We start from the raw sequence: 20,092 nt of genomic DNA, 5'->3' as shown, positions 1-20,092 counted from the left end.
TGAAAGAATTTAGACAGTTTTTAACTCTCAGTGATGCTGCAGTGTTCGTTTGACCTGAAGATTACGGAGTTTAGCACCCAGATTACTCCCAGATTTAAGAGCATCTTAGTCCGACAAATACGACAATAACGACGGCCGCTTGCATGTTCTGCAAAAAATTTACTTTGTCGTGTATCTGACGGACAAACACCAAACCAGTTCCACATCACTGAAGTTGCACCATTTTTACAAACCAATTCTGGTTCATCTGTTTCACTCAACAATCGGCCATGTGCGTATGAAAACAAAGGCACTGTGCATGCGCGTTTTACTCATTCTATCGCGATATTTCATTTTCCTGTCATTGCCTAACATTATACCGGTATTACCGTGAACGGTATAATATGGCCCAGCCCTAAAGGCCCAGACAGGATATTTCTAATTTTAGAGATGTTGCACAAATGGAAGAAAGCAGTCTTACATATTTCTTTAATATGTGCATTGAAGGACATGTCTTGGTCAAAAATGACTCCAAGGTTCCTCACAGCGTTACTGGAGGCCAAGGTAATGCCATCCAGAGTAAGAATCTGGTTAGATACCATATTTCTAAGATTTTCAGGGCCGAGTACAATAACCTCAGTTTTATCTGAATCAAGAAGCAGAAAGTTAGCGGCCATCCAGGTCTTTATGTCTTTAAGACATTCCTGCAGTTTAACTAATTGGAGTGCGTTATCTGGCTTCATGGACAGATAGAGCTGGGTGTCATCTGCATAGCAGTGAAGATTTATGCTATGTCTTCTAATGATGCTGCCTAGGGGAAGCATGTATAATGTAAACAGAATTGGTCCTAGCACTGAACCCTGTGGAACTCCATAATTGACCTTAGTGTGTGAAGAGGACTCTCCATTTACATGTACAAATTGGAGTCTATTAGATAGATATGATACAAACCACTGCATAGAGTTGGGTGTCATCTGCATACAGTGTTGGGGAGTAACGGAATACATGTACCGGCGTTACGTATTTAAAATACAAAATATGAGTAACTGTATTCTGTTACAGTTTAAAAAGGTGGATTGAAAAAAAAGAATACACGGCGGCCTTTTTCTGTTTCATATGTTAAGCCTATGCTCTTTGTTTTTTGGTAATTCCCCACTGGTGGAAACCCAAACAAAACACACATTAAAAGGCTCTAATTCCTGTGTCTCAATCTTGTGCCCTATGTCACCTCTACTTACATACTAAGTAAGCTATTAATTAAACCCCCGCGGAGCCATCATTTTGCGTTTCTACCTATAAAACCCGGAGAGCAGTCAAATGGTGTAAGTGGAAGCTAAACTGGCTAGTCATTCATATGTGTATATTAGGCTGTTAAGTAGGAATTCTGGAGGGAGGGGAGTGGGGGAGTGGAGTGTTACAGTTTGCCATCTTAGGGAGAAATCAACACACATGGGTGTAGGTCCTTTGTTGCTGACATTTATTGATAAAAACAGTACAGTACAAAAAACCAACCATTTGTACACATATGTACAAATAATAATAAAAAGTGAGTGATTGAGTACATTTCTACATTTTCAGCAATCACTCACAGTCCTGGCACTGCCATGGTATCTGTCGTCTGCATTTACCACATGTATATCTGTAGCAGTGAACACATTGCAAAGTGGCCTGATTTCTCTTGCATTTGTGTTTGACCTGACACGTGGCTCGTTGTTTTGTTGTAAAGGGTGGCAGGGCTTGGCTTCCTTTTGGTAGTGGAGCATTGACCAGTCGTCCATTGTGGCATCAATGTGATCACACCTTGTTTTGTTGTAAAGGGTGGCAGGGCTTGGCTTCCTTTTGGTAGTGGAGCATTGACCAGTCGTCCATTGTGGCATCAATGTGATCACACCTTGTTTTGTTGTAAAGGGTGGCAGGGCTTGGCTTCCTTTTGGTAGTGGAGCATTGACCAGTCGTCCATTGTGGCATCAATGTGATCACACCTTGTTTTGTTGTAAAGGGTGGCAGGGCTTGGCTTCCTTTTGGTAGTGGAGCATTGACCAGTCGTCCATTGTGGCATCAATGTGATCACACCTTGTTTTGTTGTAAAGGGTGGCAGGGCTTGGCTTCCTCTTGGTAGTGGAGCATTGACCAGTCGTAAAATCCAAGTACATTTGCAATGTCTTCCCATATCTTGGCAAGGACCCCAATCGTCCCACTGGGGAGAGACTTTCTGAAAATGTAGTAATGAGGCTGATGGAACCATTCCTAGACAAGGGCAGAAATGTTACCACGGACAATTTTTTCACATCGCTTTCACTTGCACAAAAACTTCTTAGACGGAAAACCACCATCCTCGGCACAGTCAACAGGATTCGCAGGGAAATTCCTCAATCCACTAGACAGACAGATCGCAATGAATTCACCACTCAGGTATGTTACAGGTCTTTTGTGGTTCTATGTTTATGTGTTTCATTGTGTGTAAAAGGGCTATGGAAATAACAATTTATCTTATTTCTTAGGTGTTTTCAACCTCTGCTGCCACGCTGACGGCGTATGCGGCCAAACGGAAGAAGACAGTCTATATTCTTAGCAGCATGCACAGCGTGGTTCAGACTGATAACACCACCAAAAGGAAGCCAAACACTGTCACCCTTTACAACAAAACAAAGTGTGGCGTGGATGTGATGGACCAGATGGTTCGGGAGTACACTGTCCGCAAAGGAACACGGCGCTGGCCAGTCGCCGTGTTTTATAACATGATTGACATGGCAGCACTGAATGCACATGTGCTGTATCAAGCATGCACCGGGACGAAGGAAAGACGGGTGGACTTCCTGGTGGCGCTTGCAACAGAGTTGGCTAACTCTCATGTAGCTGGGAAGAAGGCAAGAAAAGAACAGTTGCTTCAGGCACAACCCTCCAAACCTAGCCCTGGGAAAAGAGCCACGTGTCAGGTCAAACACAAATGCAAGAGAAATCAGGCCACTGAGCGATGTGTTCGCTGCTACAGATACACATGTGGTAAATGCAGACTACAGATATGGCAGTGCCAGGATTGTGAGTGATTGCTGAAAATGTTGAATTGTTTGTACTCACTCACTTTTTATTATTATTTGTAAATATGTGTACAAATGGTTGGTTTTTTGTACTTTTTATCAATAAATCTCAGCAACAAAGGACCTACACCCATGTGTGTTGATTTCTCCCTAAGATGGCAAACGGAAACACTCCAAGTTGGTGACTTTTGGAGATTTATTTCCCTGGATGATTGAGAATGCATCAAGAAGTTCACAGCTTTTAGCAGCTCCCCCACCCCCTCAATCACACACCCCCACTCCCCTCCCTCCAGAATTCCTACTTAACAGCCTAATATACATATGAATGACTAGCCAGTTTAGCTTCCACTTCCACCATTTGACTGTCTCTCCGGGTTTTATAGGTAGAAACGCAAAATAATGTTGCGTGGGGGTTTAGGTAGGTAGGTAGAAGCCTGGGGATGCCAGACTCGACTGTGCACTGTGTTCGTGTTTTCCTCCGAAACAATAAGTTCAGTTGGAGCAGACTTTCAACGCCTCTCTCTGTCTCTCGCTAGCAAACTTGACCCAGACAACAAAGTAAAGCTAGTTTTGGCTACGAGCCCGACATATTAGCCAGAGGTCCCTTTACTACGGTTCACAGCCAGTTTTATATACCCCCGGAATATTTTTCTATACGAGATCGCTGCAAAAAGTGCAGCCTTACCCTACCCTACCGACTGTTACTCATTTTATATTAAAATTAAAAAATAAAGTTGGTATTGGTATGGCGAGTAACCTTCAGTAATAGTAATAAATCACACAGCAATAGTACATTCATGTAGTTGTAAAAAGCATGATAATATATTAAGTAATCCAAAGTATTCCGTTACGTTACAAAATACATTTTGGGGCATGTATTCTGTAATCTGTATTGAAATACATTTTAAAAGTAACCTTCCCAACACTGTCGCGCTCTCTCTCCACTCGGCCAGGGGTGGTGCTCATTACGGGCTCCCGCCCCTAGCCCACGCACCTGCGCTCACCATCACACCTGCGGCTGATTCCAGCAGATTGAAGCACTATTTAAGATGGTGGACCTGTGCTATTCTTCGCTGGATCGTTGTGCCATCAGCGTCAGTCCCTCTGAAATCTGCAAGTCAGAATCTGTGAGTTTTGTGAGACCATTTACTAACTGGACGTGTGTGTATGTGTACACTTTTCTATCTTCCTGGAAACTATGGCCTGAGATTGCAGTCACGGAAACACATTCATACTTACCTGGGGCCTCAATTTGGAGAAGAATGTGGGACTCGAGGCCATGGGGGTTGACGGCTCGTGCATTTCGTGTTCCTACCCTATGATGGGGACAGGCTTTCGTTTCTCAACCAAACCCATAACCCCTTACCCTAAATGTAAAAAAAAAAACATTTGACCAGTACACATCTCTCACAGAAGCCACAACAGTGTGCAATAGAGCCACATTTTCTGGATCTGTGCGTGTGTGTGTGTGCGTGCGTGCGTGCTAATAAATCGCGCTAATAAATCGATTATAAAAACCCACCCCCTTGAAGGGTCAGAACTAGGGGTGGGTTTTTATAATCGATTTATCGATTAAAATCGATTCTGGCTTGGATAACGTAAAATCGATTCATAAAAATCCTGAATCGATTTTTTTAATATTAATTTATTTTGCCCGAAATGCCAGAATCTCAGGTGAAAGATCACAAAATTTCAACAACCACCAAACAGCTAAGACAGTAAATGAGAGCAGGTACACGGCTTCTGCACAAAGACGTAAACACACAGCGCGGACCCGCGGATCAGAATCTGTGAGATGTCGCCTTTCTCAGCTGACGGTCGGGGCTGAAAGCCGACAGCTCGCTGATTCTGATCCGCAGGTCCGCGCTGTGTGTTTACGCCCGTTTTGCACTGATCATATGGCTGTTAGTTTTATCTCTCTCCAAACAATATTGACCAAACCAGCAGCAAAAGAAGATCCAAACTATGCTTCACATAAACATCGTCATGAATTCCCTCTGACTTTTGCTGACTTTTCAGGATAAAAATCACACTTCATGCACAGCTCTCTCTCTCTCTCTTTTTTCTGCATTATTCGCTTGCTTGTTACGCACAAATCTACCGTTGTTTACAGCGCTGTCGGCCGACGTTTTTTTTTTTTTTTCCCTTTTACTTACTTCCAAAAAGTAAACCTAATTTCTGCCATTCAATATTGAACAAATTGAAACTTTTTAAAATTAAGCAAAATTCAAAACGCTTAGCCGTGTCCCTAATAAAACCGCTGTAACTTCAGAGGTAATGTTCATGTGTTGATTAATGGTTTTCTTCCGTTTTTGATGTACTGCAGATTATTTTTATAAAATCCCAGGCCAGGAAAATCACCTTCATGTTTTTCTGTGTTTTATCTTCAGCTACTTTGACACAAAGGCCTCTGCTGTGATGCTCACACCTTTGATAAAGTCTTGCGTGTGTCAGCTTCCTTTTAATAGATACAAAAATATGTAAATGTACTGATCTGAATTATAATATTTCTGACTGTCAAAATTTATCAGATTCGATTCGAATCGAATCGTGGATCGAATCGATTCGGGACCTTGTGAATCGGAATTGAATCGATTCTAGAAATCAGTGACGATACCCAGCCCTAGTCAGAACGTTGCGCATATGGCACACCATTTTTTAACTTTTTATTAAATAAAAGGGTTTTTTTTTTATTTAATTTTTTTGTTTTTGTATTTTTTAATATTATATACTTTTTTTTTTTTTGCCACATAAAGATTCCTATTAGAGTTATTTAAAAAAAAATTGTGATTTATTTATATAGCAAAGGTGAACCCAAACACAACAAGTACAACACTAAAAACAACAACACCAACACACCTGAGGACCCGATGGCCTCAGAAGGCTTGACCGTGGTCCTTTATGGGAAAAGACGAAGGGCTTCCCGTAACCGAAACAACCAGCAAGTTGGGTTTCCTACCGGAGGGATGACCCTAACCCATTTCTGCTTCATGTAGATGGCAGGCTCAGTCCCCTTCCCCTAACACTAAATGTAAGAAAACATCCAAATAAAATTCATACTTACACAATTAAAAAGCAATTTATACTTGCCTACAAAGTGTAAAAACCATTAAAAAAAACATTCATACTTACCTGGAAAACCTAAAGGCCTTGCTGTTTAAAACAATTTTAAAAACACGTTTTTTAAAAAGTTATTTCTTACACTTTCCAAACAGACCCTATATAAGGGGAGGAGTGCTCAGCTCAGTCATTCGGGCCCGGAAACTCACAGGAGCAGCGTCTCTGGATTTCTGACAACAGCATCTCAGATAACATGCACAACTTTTTTCTCTGCTGGATTGAAAGACTGTATTTACAGTACAGGTAATATTTTTGCATATCCCTAACTCTTGCAAATTGCAATTTCCTGTTCTTTACTTACCTAATTACACTGTTTTTGTGTTTCCTGGTTTGACAGGTTGTTTTAATTACCTTATTAAACTTTTTTTTTTTTTTTTTTTTTTTTACTTACCTGATTACACTTTCTGTTTTTTCCAGAACACAACAGCCATGGAGGTCGTTGGTGTGGAAAACATGAAGGGATTGGCGGACACTTTCGCGAGATCGCAAAGTATTGAAGATTTACTCTTGGACCCTGACATTATCATTCCGCTGCAGGTGACGACCGTTGAGGACCCCAGGAAACTACTGACAGCTGAGTTTGACTACGACGGAGAGGTGGTGGAACTAAAAGCCTTGGAAGGCCTGAGAATACCTTTTTCTAGGTTGAACATGGCACCCTTCAAGATGCACCAGCTGAAAAGCTCTTGGCATATGATCAAGAAACACTTTGACCGTAGTAACTTGTCTGTGGAGGCTTAAAGGTCTTGCACAAGGTAAGAGGCTTTGATTTTGCCAACCTGGACAGGGGATTCAAGTTAGAGGTAATAGTAATTCCCAAGTCCCTTGTGGTGGTAGACAGCCTTTCAAATGCCTGGCTACTTAACAAGGCACACGGTGGACCTTGTTAATGGCGGCTTGACAGAATTTGTTGAGATACTAAAAACCCTTCCACTGGAGGACCTGAGCAGACCCACGCTGCATAAGACCGTGATACAAAACAAGGGGAACATGAACATATTGCCGCAGGATCACGCATTCGTGCTCACCAAGCTGGATGAAGCAAAGAGGAGCTCATTTATTTTCCTTTTGATTTTTTTTTTTTGTTTTGTTTTGTTACACAACTGATATCATTTAAGGAGACAATGTCAAATAATTAACGTGTATAATACTTATTACTTTTAAATGAATAAATGGTCAACTTATGAAATAAAACTGGGATAAATAAGCGGGGTTTTTTTTGGGTTTTTTTGCTTAATACACAAGCACAGCAGTGAACTAGCTGTAGCAGAAGCAATGAGTTTTCCTTTGAAATCAAAGGAGCGAAAACTACTTTTTGACTTCATTAGAAACAAGGGGAACCGTGCACGTAATATTGAGGTTCTGAAAGCTGGCTGTGGGACACTAATTTTAAGTCAGCAAACTCAGAAACCGGTGAAGGCAAATGATTACATTGCATAAACTGCCTGTTGGAGTCGAATTGTTAAGTGTTGTCATTGTGTTACTTACAGTTTGACCCACGACTTACAAATTTATGATCAAAGACATTCCTTTGTTTCTGACTCCCTCCCCAGCCAGTCTGTTGGTGGAGGAGGCTGTAGTGTTTTATTATAGGGACATCTATGTGAGGGTTCTGTTTTGTTGCTTAGTAAACTTCCTGCCTTTATGACCCTTTGGTGAGCAGGAGGTCACACAAACGCACCCCCAAACACAAACACATACACACACTCTCGCACATGCATACACGCACTTACACGTGCACAGACATACACACATAGTGCCTTGTCTTTTGTAACCATCAGTGTTGGGTAAGTTACTTTGAAGAAGTAATTAATTACAGTTACTAGTTACTTTTTGAAGAAGTAACTGGGTTACAATATTCTAAAAGTAATTAATTACTTGAAAAGTAACTATGGCGTTACTTAAAAAAAAAAAGTTTAACCCTGTGGGGTCCAGTTTATAATTGACAATTTTTAACTACTTTTGATTTTTCCTCCACATTTAACTTTTAAAAACTATTTACTTTGCCTTGTTTGGTATCATCCTTTTCAGCACAACCTCACGTGTCTGAATTTACAGTTATGTTTTCGTTTTGACATACTGTATTAACACAATTGATCTAAAATCAGACAAAAAACACAAAATCAGAGTCGAAAAAGTTATATTTTTTACTGTAACAACCACAAACATGTTTAAATGCAAATCTAAATTGTCAATTTTAAAATCCAATGCACAAGTTTTCCAAACAACAAAGTTATTTGCAGCCATTTACCTTTTACCTTGATTTTTTAAATAACCATTTCAAACTATTTACAGAACAACCAGCTGTTCTGCATTAAATAAGATGCCACACAAATTATTTGTGCCACTCCAAAAAAATAATTTCTGTCCACTTTAAAGGAGAACATCAGCCTGATACCTGCAGGTCTGACAGCAGCAGGTGTATCACTCCTGTTTCTACCTGGAGACAGCAGTCGCCTCATTGTTCTGACAAAACACAAAACTATCCACAACACTACACAAGACAACACATTAACTACACACTCCAAACACGCTAAACGTCACAAATCTCTCACATCTCAAAACTCGCTCTCTCTCTTTTTCTGCTCTCTCTCTCTCGCCGTCACTCCTAAAACTTCCCCTTTTTTTTTTTTTTGCCCATAAGTAGAGAGTGCTTGCTGCGCTGTCCTTAGACAGTAAACGTGACGAAACCATTGAGGAAAAAGCGCCGCGTATCTATTGTTTATCATGACTCTGGTTTTACGTGGCCTATCAACACAATTTATAAACTGGTATATATCACCTTGTTGCTTTGTCTTTAAGTGGCCATGTGACTGGATTACCACGACTACTTTATTCTTCCTCAGTCAAACAGCAGCACTCGTGCGATTGTTTTGCCCCCTTAGCTCCAGGTGTTGTGCTAGACAGTAATCATGATTACCATCCGCGAGAGCGCGCACAGCTGCTTAAAGCTGTAGCGCCCAGATTACTTACAGCTACTTCCGTGCAACTAATATAAGATGCCGTTACTTGTAACGCCGTTATTCCCATCACTGGTTAACCATAGGGGGATTTTACAATGGGAGGTGCTTGTGTGTACTGTAATTGTTTTCAATAAAAGGCGGCAAGCGGAGGCCTAAGTCGGAGTCATTTTGCAGTCGGATTCAGAGTGCTCCTCTGAGACTCCGACCGGGGCTTCCCTTGCTCAAGTAAAATCGAACGATCGCTGACTGTCTTGCTTCCTTGTCGTTAACGGGAATAAGTTTCTAAACCAGCGGGGCCTGTGGAAGCGTAGACCCAACATTGCCAGGCATTATCGAGACATAGTTCAAGATGCAAGCTTTCACAGAATTGCAGCACAGCAAAACCAGGCAAAAGTTGGATCCAGTCACTTTGCACAGTCTGTCCTAGATTGTGTCAGCAGAACGGTTTGGGAACTGGTGAATGCTATGTATTAGGATGAAGTCAGAAACATCATCAGAGGAGAAAAGTATCTTGAGACTCGGAGGACACTTGTATTCAAAACATGGACATGACAAGACCAAACATAAGTACATCGGACAAAAAATGCGAGAAATAGCATGATTACTTCTGCAGGGAGACAGAAATCCTCAATTTTTTTTTTTTTCAATGTACCTTCCAACTTCAACTTTGTGGTTGAAGCTGTCAAGGATGTGGCTGGCTTTGATGAAGACAAAAACAGAAAAGAATACCAAACCAGACTTGCCAGTGATCTCAATAAGAAGAACTGGTCCATGCTGACCAATTTGACTCTTCGTGAAGTGATACTGTTTAACCGCAGGAGAGAAAGTGAGGTATCAAAAATGCCACTAACTGCATTCACCCTGCGAGACACTTCAGGAGTTCGGATTTGGCAGTAGGACTTTTAGAGTGTGAACAAAAACTTTGTCTGCATTTCCAGCGCATCGAAATAAGCCATCGATGTCTTCAATGGAAGCCTTGGTTTCACATCGGTGGACCTGTGGTGTGTCTGATGAAAATCCCTTTTTCTTCTCTGGACCTGAAGCAGACACTCACTTCAGGGGATCGAAAACCATCAGACAGATTGCAAAGGAATGTGGAGCGAAGCAACCAGAAATGCTGTCCTCAACTAAGTTGAGAAGGCATGTGTCCACACACTGTCCACAGTCCTAAAACTGAGAGACAATGAGATGGACATCCTCGCAGATTTTCTAGGCCATGATATCAGAGTTCATAGGGAGTACTATAGACTGCCTGAAGGAACACTTGAGTTGGCTAAAGTCACCAAAGTGCTCATTGCTCTAGAACAAGGCAGACTATCAGACTTCCAAATTAATTTAAAGAAAAAATGCAGGAAGATGTGGACAGTGATCTTTCAGAGACTAATGCATCAAAGGACTTTCTTTCAGTTCCTCAACATTGAGTAGGTGTCAGGTTTAAATGTTTTTAGCATCCAGCTATTTACTGTGTATAAAAATAGATGACATGATAGTTTTTAAACTTGTAGTTAAAATGTGGAATCTTATGGTGGCAGGCTGTTAACAAAGGGGATAAACTAAAACCTCAAAGTGCATCCCAAATAAATTGTTCCGAAAGAGTTTCTCTCTTTTTACTTAGTTCTTATCACGTGAATGTATGTTCAGTTGTTAAATTTTCTTATCAGTTTGGTTTGAAGTGTACTTCAATGTTATAAAAAGGCTGTGAGCTGTCATTATTGACAGCTGATTTCAGTTTGTTTCTAGCAGGTGGATGGACAAGAACTATATCCCTTGCTGCATTGCCCCATCACTATTGTGCAGACTCTTGGTCCAAACGACAAGCAAAAGATGTCTGCGCTTGTTGTTATGGCTTAATGTTTGAATAGTGCAAAGATGTGGAGACATACCAGTCATCTTTACATACAGTTAATACGTCTAACAAAAAATACATTGCATAGTGTGAAGGCTGAATGGGCACTGAGTTCAACCATATACCATTACTGACTTTTTCTTTTTTGTCAAATGATCCCAAAGATCGAAAAGTCAGCCAACTTCCAGTGAGTTTGATGAAACACCCACAGGTATCCAGCAGACTAACTAGGTGGTACCTGTCTTTATTCTTTTGTGTTTTTTATAAACACAGAAATGTTATATATATATATATTTGATTTTTTTTTTTTAAACAGCATCCTCAACACCTAAGAGAAGAATGGAGACTGGATCTGACATTGATGACCCTAAAACAGGTACTTCTCACACCTACCGCACATCTGAGATACCTGTCTTAGAGGCGTTACAGTGGACAAAATGTGTGCCAAATTTCTTAATCAAGGCTAACTATCTCGTTGATTAGCTGGTTATTATGCTCTTGTCCAAAAAGACTGTTACTGGTCAAAGAATTTACTTTTGTTACTTAACAGAAAAAAGACTTCTTCATCTGTCAGCTCTTTTTTGAGAGTTCCTGTATGTGAATACTTTTACCTGAAGCAACCAAAGTCATACTCCTTGGGTGGGTGAATACAGACAGAAGTCTTTATCTCATATTATATTGTGGGCAGGGATAGCTCAGTAGGTAGAGTGGTGGCCCCATGATCGGAAGGTCGGGGGTTCGATTCCCCTGAACAGCCACCCTGAGGTATCCCTACACACTGCTCCCCGGGCGCCCAATGGCTGCCCACTGCTTCACTGAGTGAATGGGTTAAATGCAGAGAGGAATTTCCCCACGGAGATCAATAAAGTACACTTTCTTTCTTTCTTAATTCTGGACAAGAGGATTCCAGGAATCAGGGCTCTGTGCCAGAAAACATGTTTGGATAAAATTCTGAGTTTAACTTGGTGATGAGGTATAATCCGGGTTTACCATTTCAGAGTGAGGATGGAGTCAGGTACTGGGTACAAATTTTTGACTCTATCAAGGAGAATTTAAGGATTAAGGGGCACATTTTGGCAACCAGGAATGTTTTCAGTAACTATGTTGCCTCAACTTTGAGGAGCTGCCACAGGTTTACACTGTTTGATTTATTTACCGTATTTTCCGCACTCTAAGGTGCATTTAAAATCCTTAAATCTTCACAAAAATTGCCAATAATCCGGTGTGCCTTATGTATGAATTCTGGTTGTGCTCACTGACCTCGAACGGATTTTATGTGGACACGGCACTCAAAAATCTCTCGAAAAAATAGATTGTCGGAGCATTACGGCTACCATAGTCAGGACCCTTGCAGAGTAATCTGGATGCAATACTCCGTCTCATTCAGGTCCCAAAGTCAAACAAACACTGTCGCAATGCTGAAAGTTAAAGACGGTCTAAATTCTTTCATCCTTAATAAAATGATCAGAGTTGCTGCTTTACTTGGTGTAATAATTAAGTTTAACATCCAGGCATCCATGAAAACAGAATGTATTAAATTTAACAGAGTTAGAAGTTAGCTCGCTAGTTTCCAGCCAAACATGATATACCATGTTCTGACTAAGAGATTACTGAAAAAATTAAAAACGTACAGCTCTGCTATCACTTCCAACATAAATGAAGACAGAAAACTAAACAGCAGTGACGTTTGTAGGGTTACTGAAGTTGGGCTAGCTGGTATTTAATAATGTGCTACGCAGTGTTTGGAAGGTTACTTATAAAATGTATTCCACTACAGATTACAGAACACATTCCCCAAAATCCATTTTGTAACGTTTTCCGTTACATTACTCAAAGAGAGTAACGTAACGGAATACTTTGGATTACTTAATATATTATCATGCTTTTTACAACTACATGAATGTACTATTGCTGTGTGATTTATTACTATTACTGAAGGCTATTCGCCATACCAATACCAACTAGAATTTTAAATCTTAATATAAAATGAGTAACAGTAGGTTGGACCTAAGGCTGCAATTTTTGCAGCGGTCTCGTATAGAAAACTATTCCGCGCGTATATGAAACAGGTCCGCGGCTCTGAACCGTAGTAAAAGGACCTCTGGCTAATGCGTTGGGTTCCGTGTTGGGTTCTGTGTTGGGTTCGTAACCAAAAACTAGCTTTACTTTGTTGTCTGGGTCAACTTTGCTGCTCCAACGGAACTTATTGTTTTGGAGGAAAACACGAACACAGTATACAGTCGAGTCTTAATAGCTTACTTACAACTGGGCTACACTCCCCATGAGACTATATTCTTTAGGGCTATGCCTGTAACACTCTGCCTATTGCCTTCATATTAAATAATTTTTTGAACAATAATAAATATTTCGTCACATCATTATGCAGGCCACAAGGAGAGATTGAGATACGGGCATTACAGCCGTGTAATCCCTTTATTTCAACAAAGTAACTGTATTCTGAATACCACCTTTTTAAACGGTAACTGTAACGGAATACAGTTACTCATATTTTGTATTTTAAATACATAACGCCGGTACATGTATTCCGTTACTCCCCAACACTGGTGCTACGTGATCGCTAGAGGCACATCGAGTGGTTATGGTCAAACGCAATCGCATGGCAGGATGCTGTAAATCAGGGGTGTCAAACTCAAATACTCAGTGGGCCAAAATTCAAAACTGGAACAAAGTCGCGGGCTAACGTTAATATTTATTGAAATATATTTATTCCCCCAGATATGAGAATGAATCTTTTTTTATGGACTCAAACACGTTTTGCTGAAAAACTGAATATGGAACAAGCAAAGCTTAATACTAAACAATATATATATTAGCTGTATAATACCAGTAGGCCATCTCTGATAGTAATTTGGTATGGCTTCGCGGGCCAAATGTAAGTAGGCTGCGGGCCAAATTTGGCCCGCGGGCCACCTATGCTGTAAATAGATCAAACTTCAGACAGGAGAGCAACTGAGATAATCCATCCACAATACAAGGTTAGTCATTAATATACTGCAACAACATCGGAATAGGGCAGCTGCGAGAGAATTCATGAATCAATTGTATGGAAGTGGAGGAAGCAAGAAGAATGAATTGAATAAAGTTTGACTTATTTGACTGTTTTGTTTCGCGTAATGCGCTTTATAATCTGGTGTGCCTTATGTATGAACACAGACAGTGCACCTTATAATTCAGTGCGCCTTATGGTCCGAAAAATACGGTACTAAATTATATGGTTACAGAATATTTTCTGTTATGTACAGGTGAAGCTGTGTCACAGGAGCATCTTTCTCATCCTATGACTGAAGGTGAGAATTTAAGTCTGGTTGACCTTATAGCTTAATTACATGAAGATGATCACATAATACATATGCCATTATATCTAAAATATTCTCTTTTGGGAAGTCTGTCATTCAATATCTCTGATACAGTTAAATGTGCTTAAATGTGTTAAGTGCTTAAATACATTCATTATCCAAAAAATTGGAGTTAAGTATGACTCAGGTTCTGATACAAGTAATTTAAAACAATTACAGTAACAACTCTATCATGGCCACAAAAACTAATTCTAACATCAAGGGTAATGCAGTTTTTCCTAGGTTAACTAAACAGTTACAGATATAACTCTATGTGGAGCTATAGTAGCTGTTAAATTTGCAAGTTTGTGTAGTTTTCATGTAGTATTGTGGCAAGAGCCTTGGAATGTATCTTTTGATTACAATAGTATTATTAATATTTTTAGACCATTTGGAAGCCAACCCAGCATATTGTTGGATTGTACAGTTACAAAACTGTATAACCTGCACTGCAGGTATAATAACTGAACAAGTAGCCCTAGTATTAGATATTTGTGATGATGAATTATCTTTTGCCACTTTCTTGTCTAATACATGTTAGGTTAATATGGCCACAGTGATGTCTGGGAATGTTTTTTTCCTGTGTGTGTGTGTTTTTTAAGTAGTTTGTCACATGCTTTTTGAATCCCCCCCCTTGTCTCTTACCATATGTATGAACTATTTTTGTAACCCCCCACATGGCATATCATTATCTAATGTTTTATGTATAATTCACATTAAATGCAATTTTGTATAATCTGAATTCAGGACTGAACTTTTATTGTACATTTATTAAATGTTTCAGTTGGTTCTGTGATCCTGGAGAGTCCACCTTTCCCTGTCATGGAGGGCAAAACTATCAGTCTGCGTTGTAAAAAGAAAGGAGCTCTTCTAAACCAGATAGTTGATTTCTATAAAGATGACCTGAAAATTGGAACTGGCTATTCTGGGAAGATGGTCCTTCACAATGTTTCCAAGTCTGATGAAGGACTCTACAAGTGTATAATCTCTGGAGCTGGAGAATCACCAGAGACCTCCCTGGTGGTGATAAACAGCAGTTTGGAAAATCAAAATGGAGAAGGTATTTGCTTTCAAGTTCATGTATCCTTTAAATTATATACGAAACTGTTAGATCTAACCATTTAGCAGTGGAACATTGTGGTTTTTTTTAGGTTATTTAATTAATTTGTGGCATAGCCACAACACAAATAGAAATACCCTAAAGTTAAATACAAAAAAAATAAATAAAAAATACAACTCTGCCCATGTATTTTTGATCACTCATGAGGGTTTTGAGGCCTGCAGTATGAGCAGATATGCCCAGACTTCCCTCTCTCCCTACCTCCCAAGGCAGCTGAGATGTTTAATCTCTTTAATGTGTCCTGGGTCCAGCCCAAGGCTTCCTTCCACTTGGACATAAAAGAAACTGTTGAGTATAAATGGCATTGCAAAATCATTTTTTCAGTGTTTATAATAATTACCCTCAAGTTTGATGACAACTTGATCACCAACAAATTGATAAAGAGATTAAGTAAACATTTACACTTTAAAAATGTAGAAAAAATGTTTTCTAGTCGTTTCAGTAATCCTGGAGGGCCCTGCTCATGTGCTGGAGGGTGAAGCTGTAACTCTGCATTGTAGAAACAAGACACTGTCTGCCAGCCTTCCAGCTGTCTTCTATAAGGATGGCATTTTCATTGGGACAAGCTCCACTGGAAACATGACCATCCACCAAGTCTACAATGAGGGACTTTACAAGTGCAGAATATCTGGAGGTGGAGAATCACCAGGAAGCTGGCTGGCTGTCAGAGGTGAGAAATAAACATGGAGTCAAAATAAAAGCTTGTTAACTAAAAAGCGTCACTTTAAAATTTAAAATGTACAATGTCTTTGAAAAGCATTTTACTGATTTGAGTATAAATTTAAAATTAAAGCTTAAAAAGAGGGATGGGAAATACATTTTCTGAAGGACTGCAAAACAAACTGGTAATATTGCCGAGGGCGACGCCAATAAGCTGAATTCAGTTGTGCTCGATATTAATTTTATGTCTTTATATGCTTATTGGTACAGTCCTCCACAGCATTACCAGGTGCTCATGTGGTCCCTTAAGAAAAGTAATTTACCCACCATTCCTTTAAAACTCTGCAACACCATAGAGTAATTCTTTTTCAAATCAATCAAACCTTCTGCTTTGACGCCTCCAATTTACATTATAGTATTTTAATGGTTCAACTACCCCCTTTCAGGCCCTTTTTTGACATTGAATTCTACAGCAATGTTTGAACATGAGTATCTTCAAGAAAAACCTGACTTTTTTTAGCATAAAAAAAATATATTAGAATTTGTAATTTGGAACAAATATTTTTAAAAATGTGTACTAATGGGCAAATTAAAATGTAAAAAAAATATAAATAAAAAATTTTCAAAACAGTTGTGTCAAGTCCCATATTTGAGCACAGACTAATTGCAGATGATTTGTATAAAGATGAATTACACAACACTGTAAAAATACTTTTTAACATGAAATTCTTAGTCACAAAAATTAAGAAAATGCCATTTTCATTCAACTTCAATGCTGGGATGAGCAAATATTACAAGGTGTACCAAGAAAAACATATCATATTAAGCACAATATCAGATCTACAGTGGCTTGCAAAAGTATTCGGCCCCCTTGAACTTTTCCACATTTTGTCACATTACAGCCACAAATATGAATAAATTTTATTGGAATTCCACGTGAAAGACCAACAAAGTGGTGTACACGTGAGAAGTGGAACAAAAATCATACATGATTCCAAACATTTTTTTTTTTTCAAATAACTGCAAAGTGGGGTGTGTGTAATTATTCAGCCCCCTGAGTCAATACTTTGTAGAATCACCTTTTGCTGCAATTGCAGCTGCCAGTCTTTTAGGGTATGTCTCTACCAGCTTTGCACACCTAGAGATTGAAATCCTTGCCCATTCTTCTCTGCAAAACAGCTCCAGCTCAGTTAGATGGACAGCGTTTGGGAACAGTAGTGTTTGCATGTTTACTGTGTCCCCCACATGGCTTGTGACAAACTGCAAACGGGACTTCTTATGGTTTTCTGTTAACAACTTTCTTCTTGCCACTCTTCCATAAAGGCCAACTTTGTGCAGTGCACGACTAATAGTTGTCCTATGGACAGATTCCCCCACCTGAGCTGTAGATCTCTGCAGCTCGTCCAGAGTCACCATGGGCCTCTTGGCTGCATTTCTGATCAGTGCTCTCCTTGTTCGGCCTGTGAGTTTAGGTGGACGGCCTTGTCTTGGTAGGTTTACAGTTGTGCCATACTCCTTCCATTTCTGAATGATCGCTTGAACAGTGCTCCGTGGGATATTCAAGGCTTGGGAAATCTTTTTGTAGCCTAAGCCTGCTTTAAATTTCTCAATAACTTTATCCCTGACCTGTCTGCTGTGTTCTTTGGACTTCATGGTGTTGTTGCTCCCAATATTCTCTTAGACAACCTCTGAGGCCGTCACAGAGCAGCTGTATTTGTACTGACATTAGATTACACACAGGTGCACTCTGTTTAGTCATTAGCACTCATCAGGCAAAGTCTATGGGCAACTGACTGCACTCAGACCAAAGGGGGCTGAATAATTACGCACACCCCACTTTTCAGTTATTTATTTGTAAAAAATGTTTGGAATCATGTATAATTTTCGTTCCACTTCTCACGTGTACACCACTTTGTGTTGGTCTTTCACGTGGAATTCCAATAAAGTTGATTCATGTTTGTGGCTGTAATGTGACAAAATGTGGAGAAGTTCATGCAGAATACTTTTGCAAGCCACTGTAATATCATATATAGTTTTTAGAATATTTTCTGTATGGCTATCTCAAATTTCCATAAATATTGTGTCAATATGTGTCACAATATTTGTGTCAATATGCAATGTGAAGATATGCTCATTGCCTACTAGAATATTTACACGTTTGCATTGCTGTGGCAGAATTTTGGCCCACTCAGACCTGAGCCAGTAAAATGTACTGTTGTGTACTTGAGAAACTTGAAATTCGAGAAAGGCTTGATCCAACCCATCCCAACTATCGTGCAAATGTGGGGGTTTTTTTTGCTTACAAGTGCACCTCTATATTTAAAACTAAGAAAAAACAAGATAATGACATGTATAGATTTGGCAGCACAATGTTTTAGATTTTCTTTTGTATCAATAGATATTATACTTTTCATGAATGTTTTGACAACCATAATTCTTTAGTTAAAACCAGGTGTCCTGAAAGCCTGAACACCCGATAGTTAAACAACAAAAATAATTTCTAATGAATGCATATTAGGCCTTAACATACTGTATAAATGTTTCAGTTAATTCTGTTAATTTCAGTTAATTCTGTGATACTGGAGAGTCCAACTTTCCCTGTCATGGAGGGTAAAACTGTCACCCTGTGCTGTAAAAAGAAAGGAGCTCTTCTAAACCACATAGCTGATTTCTATAAAGATGATCTGAAAATTGGAACTGGCTATTCTGGGAAGATGGTCCTTCACAATGTATCCAGGTCTGATGAAGGACTCTACAAATTTATAATCTCTGGAGCTGGAGAATCACCAGAGAGTTTGTTGATTGTGAAAGAACAAAAAAGAGAGGGTAATAAGTCTTGGATTTAATATGTTCTGTATATTGTATTGTGAAGTGTAATTATAGGCTTCATCATTTAATAATTGAACAAAATTGTGTACTGTAATTTGTTTTTGGTTTATCTTTTGTCATTTTAATTATTTGATTCTGCCTGTAGTAAAAAATTAGCGCATCTTAAAACTGAATGAACTGAAAATTGCATTCAGTTTAGATGGGTTGCCAGTGACCTAATGAATGTTAGAAGATTAAATTATATAAATATTGACAAGCCCTATCTTGTTTAGTTGTTGCTTTAATCCTGGAGACTCCTGCTCATCCTGTGATGGAGGGCGAATCTGTGACTCTGTTCTGCAAAACCAAAATGGCTTTTGCCAGCCTTGCTACTTCCTTCTATAAGGATGACATCTTCATTGGTACCAACTCTATGGGAAACATGACCATTAGCACAGTCTACAAGTCTCACGAAGGATTCTACAAGTGCAGAATATCACGAGTTGGAGAATCATCAGAAAGTTGGCTGTCTGTTCAAGGTGAGGTATAAACATGTTTCAAAATAAAATCCTTACATTTCATACTTATATCTGTTCACTTTGTAGTAAACTTATATAATAAACTTTATTGATCACATTTAAACTTGACAAACCTATATCATTTTAGTCATACTGGGAGGATTGTCAGTTTTGTCAACTGTGTCACTGTTCTGTCCAGCCATCTAAGCATTGCTCAAAATAACACGTAGGCTGGTTGTATTTTAAATTAAAGGATTAGCAAAACCTACATTAGGAGATAAATGCTCATGAATTCTGAAAAGCACGCTTTATCATTCAATATTATTATGTACCATTATTTAACCAACATAACTAGATTCTTTTAAAAAGTGCATTTTGCATGGCAAGGTTTTATTTATATATTTTATAAGTAATCTTACAATGGGATAGAAATATTTTTTTTTTAAATTGAGGGTATCATGATGTTAGAAGAGACACTATGGTGTGAAAGACGATGCAAAAAGAAAAATCGCAAATGTTTCTTCTTAATATGCACATTTCTGGTCTCTTTGCAGGGCTTCACAGAGATACTAATCTCTTTTCTGACAACTTTCGTGATCTCCTCCTCCTCTTAAGGGTTGTTTTCACTATTGTGATGGTGGCTCTGCTGCTGCTTTTGGTGGGACTCCTTCACTGTGGGAAACT

At 39.2% G+C, this 20,092-nt stretch overlaps 1 protein-coding gene across 1 annotated transcript; it reads left to right on the top strand.

Annotated features, from left to right (window-relative positions):
* The first annotated feature begins 2,178 nt into the window (after window positions 1-2,178).
* LOC120746529 lies at window positions 2,179-3,068 on the top strand. Its single transcript, XM_040051957.1, has 2 exons — window positions 2,179-2,391; window positions 2,481-3,068. Exons 1-2 carry the CDS (start codon window positions 2,206-2,208, stop codon window positions 3,024-3,026), a joined length of 732 nt encoding a protein of 243 aa, XP_039907891.1. The 5' UTR covers window positions 2,179-2,205; the 3' UTR covers window positions 3,027-3,068.
* Window positions 3,069-20,092: the final 17,024 nt, after the last annotated feature.

This window comes from Simochromis diagramma, unplaced genomic scaffold, assembly GCF_900408965.1.
Source record: "Simochromis diagramma unplaced genomic scaffold, fSimDia1.1 OVJJ01000672.1, whole genome shotgun sequence".
NCBI lineage: Eukaryota > Metazoa > Chordata > Actinopteri > Cichliformes > Cichlidae > Simochromis > Simochromis diagramma.
The sequence above is the reverse complement of the archived record's forward strand: the minus strand, read 5'-3'. Positions and strand labels throughout refer to the sequence as shown.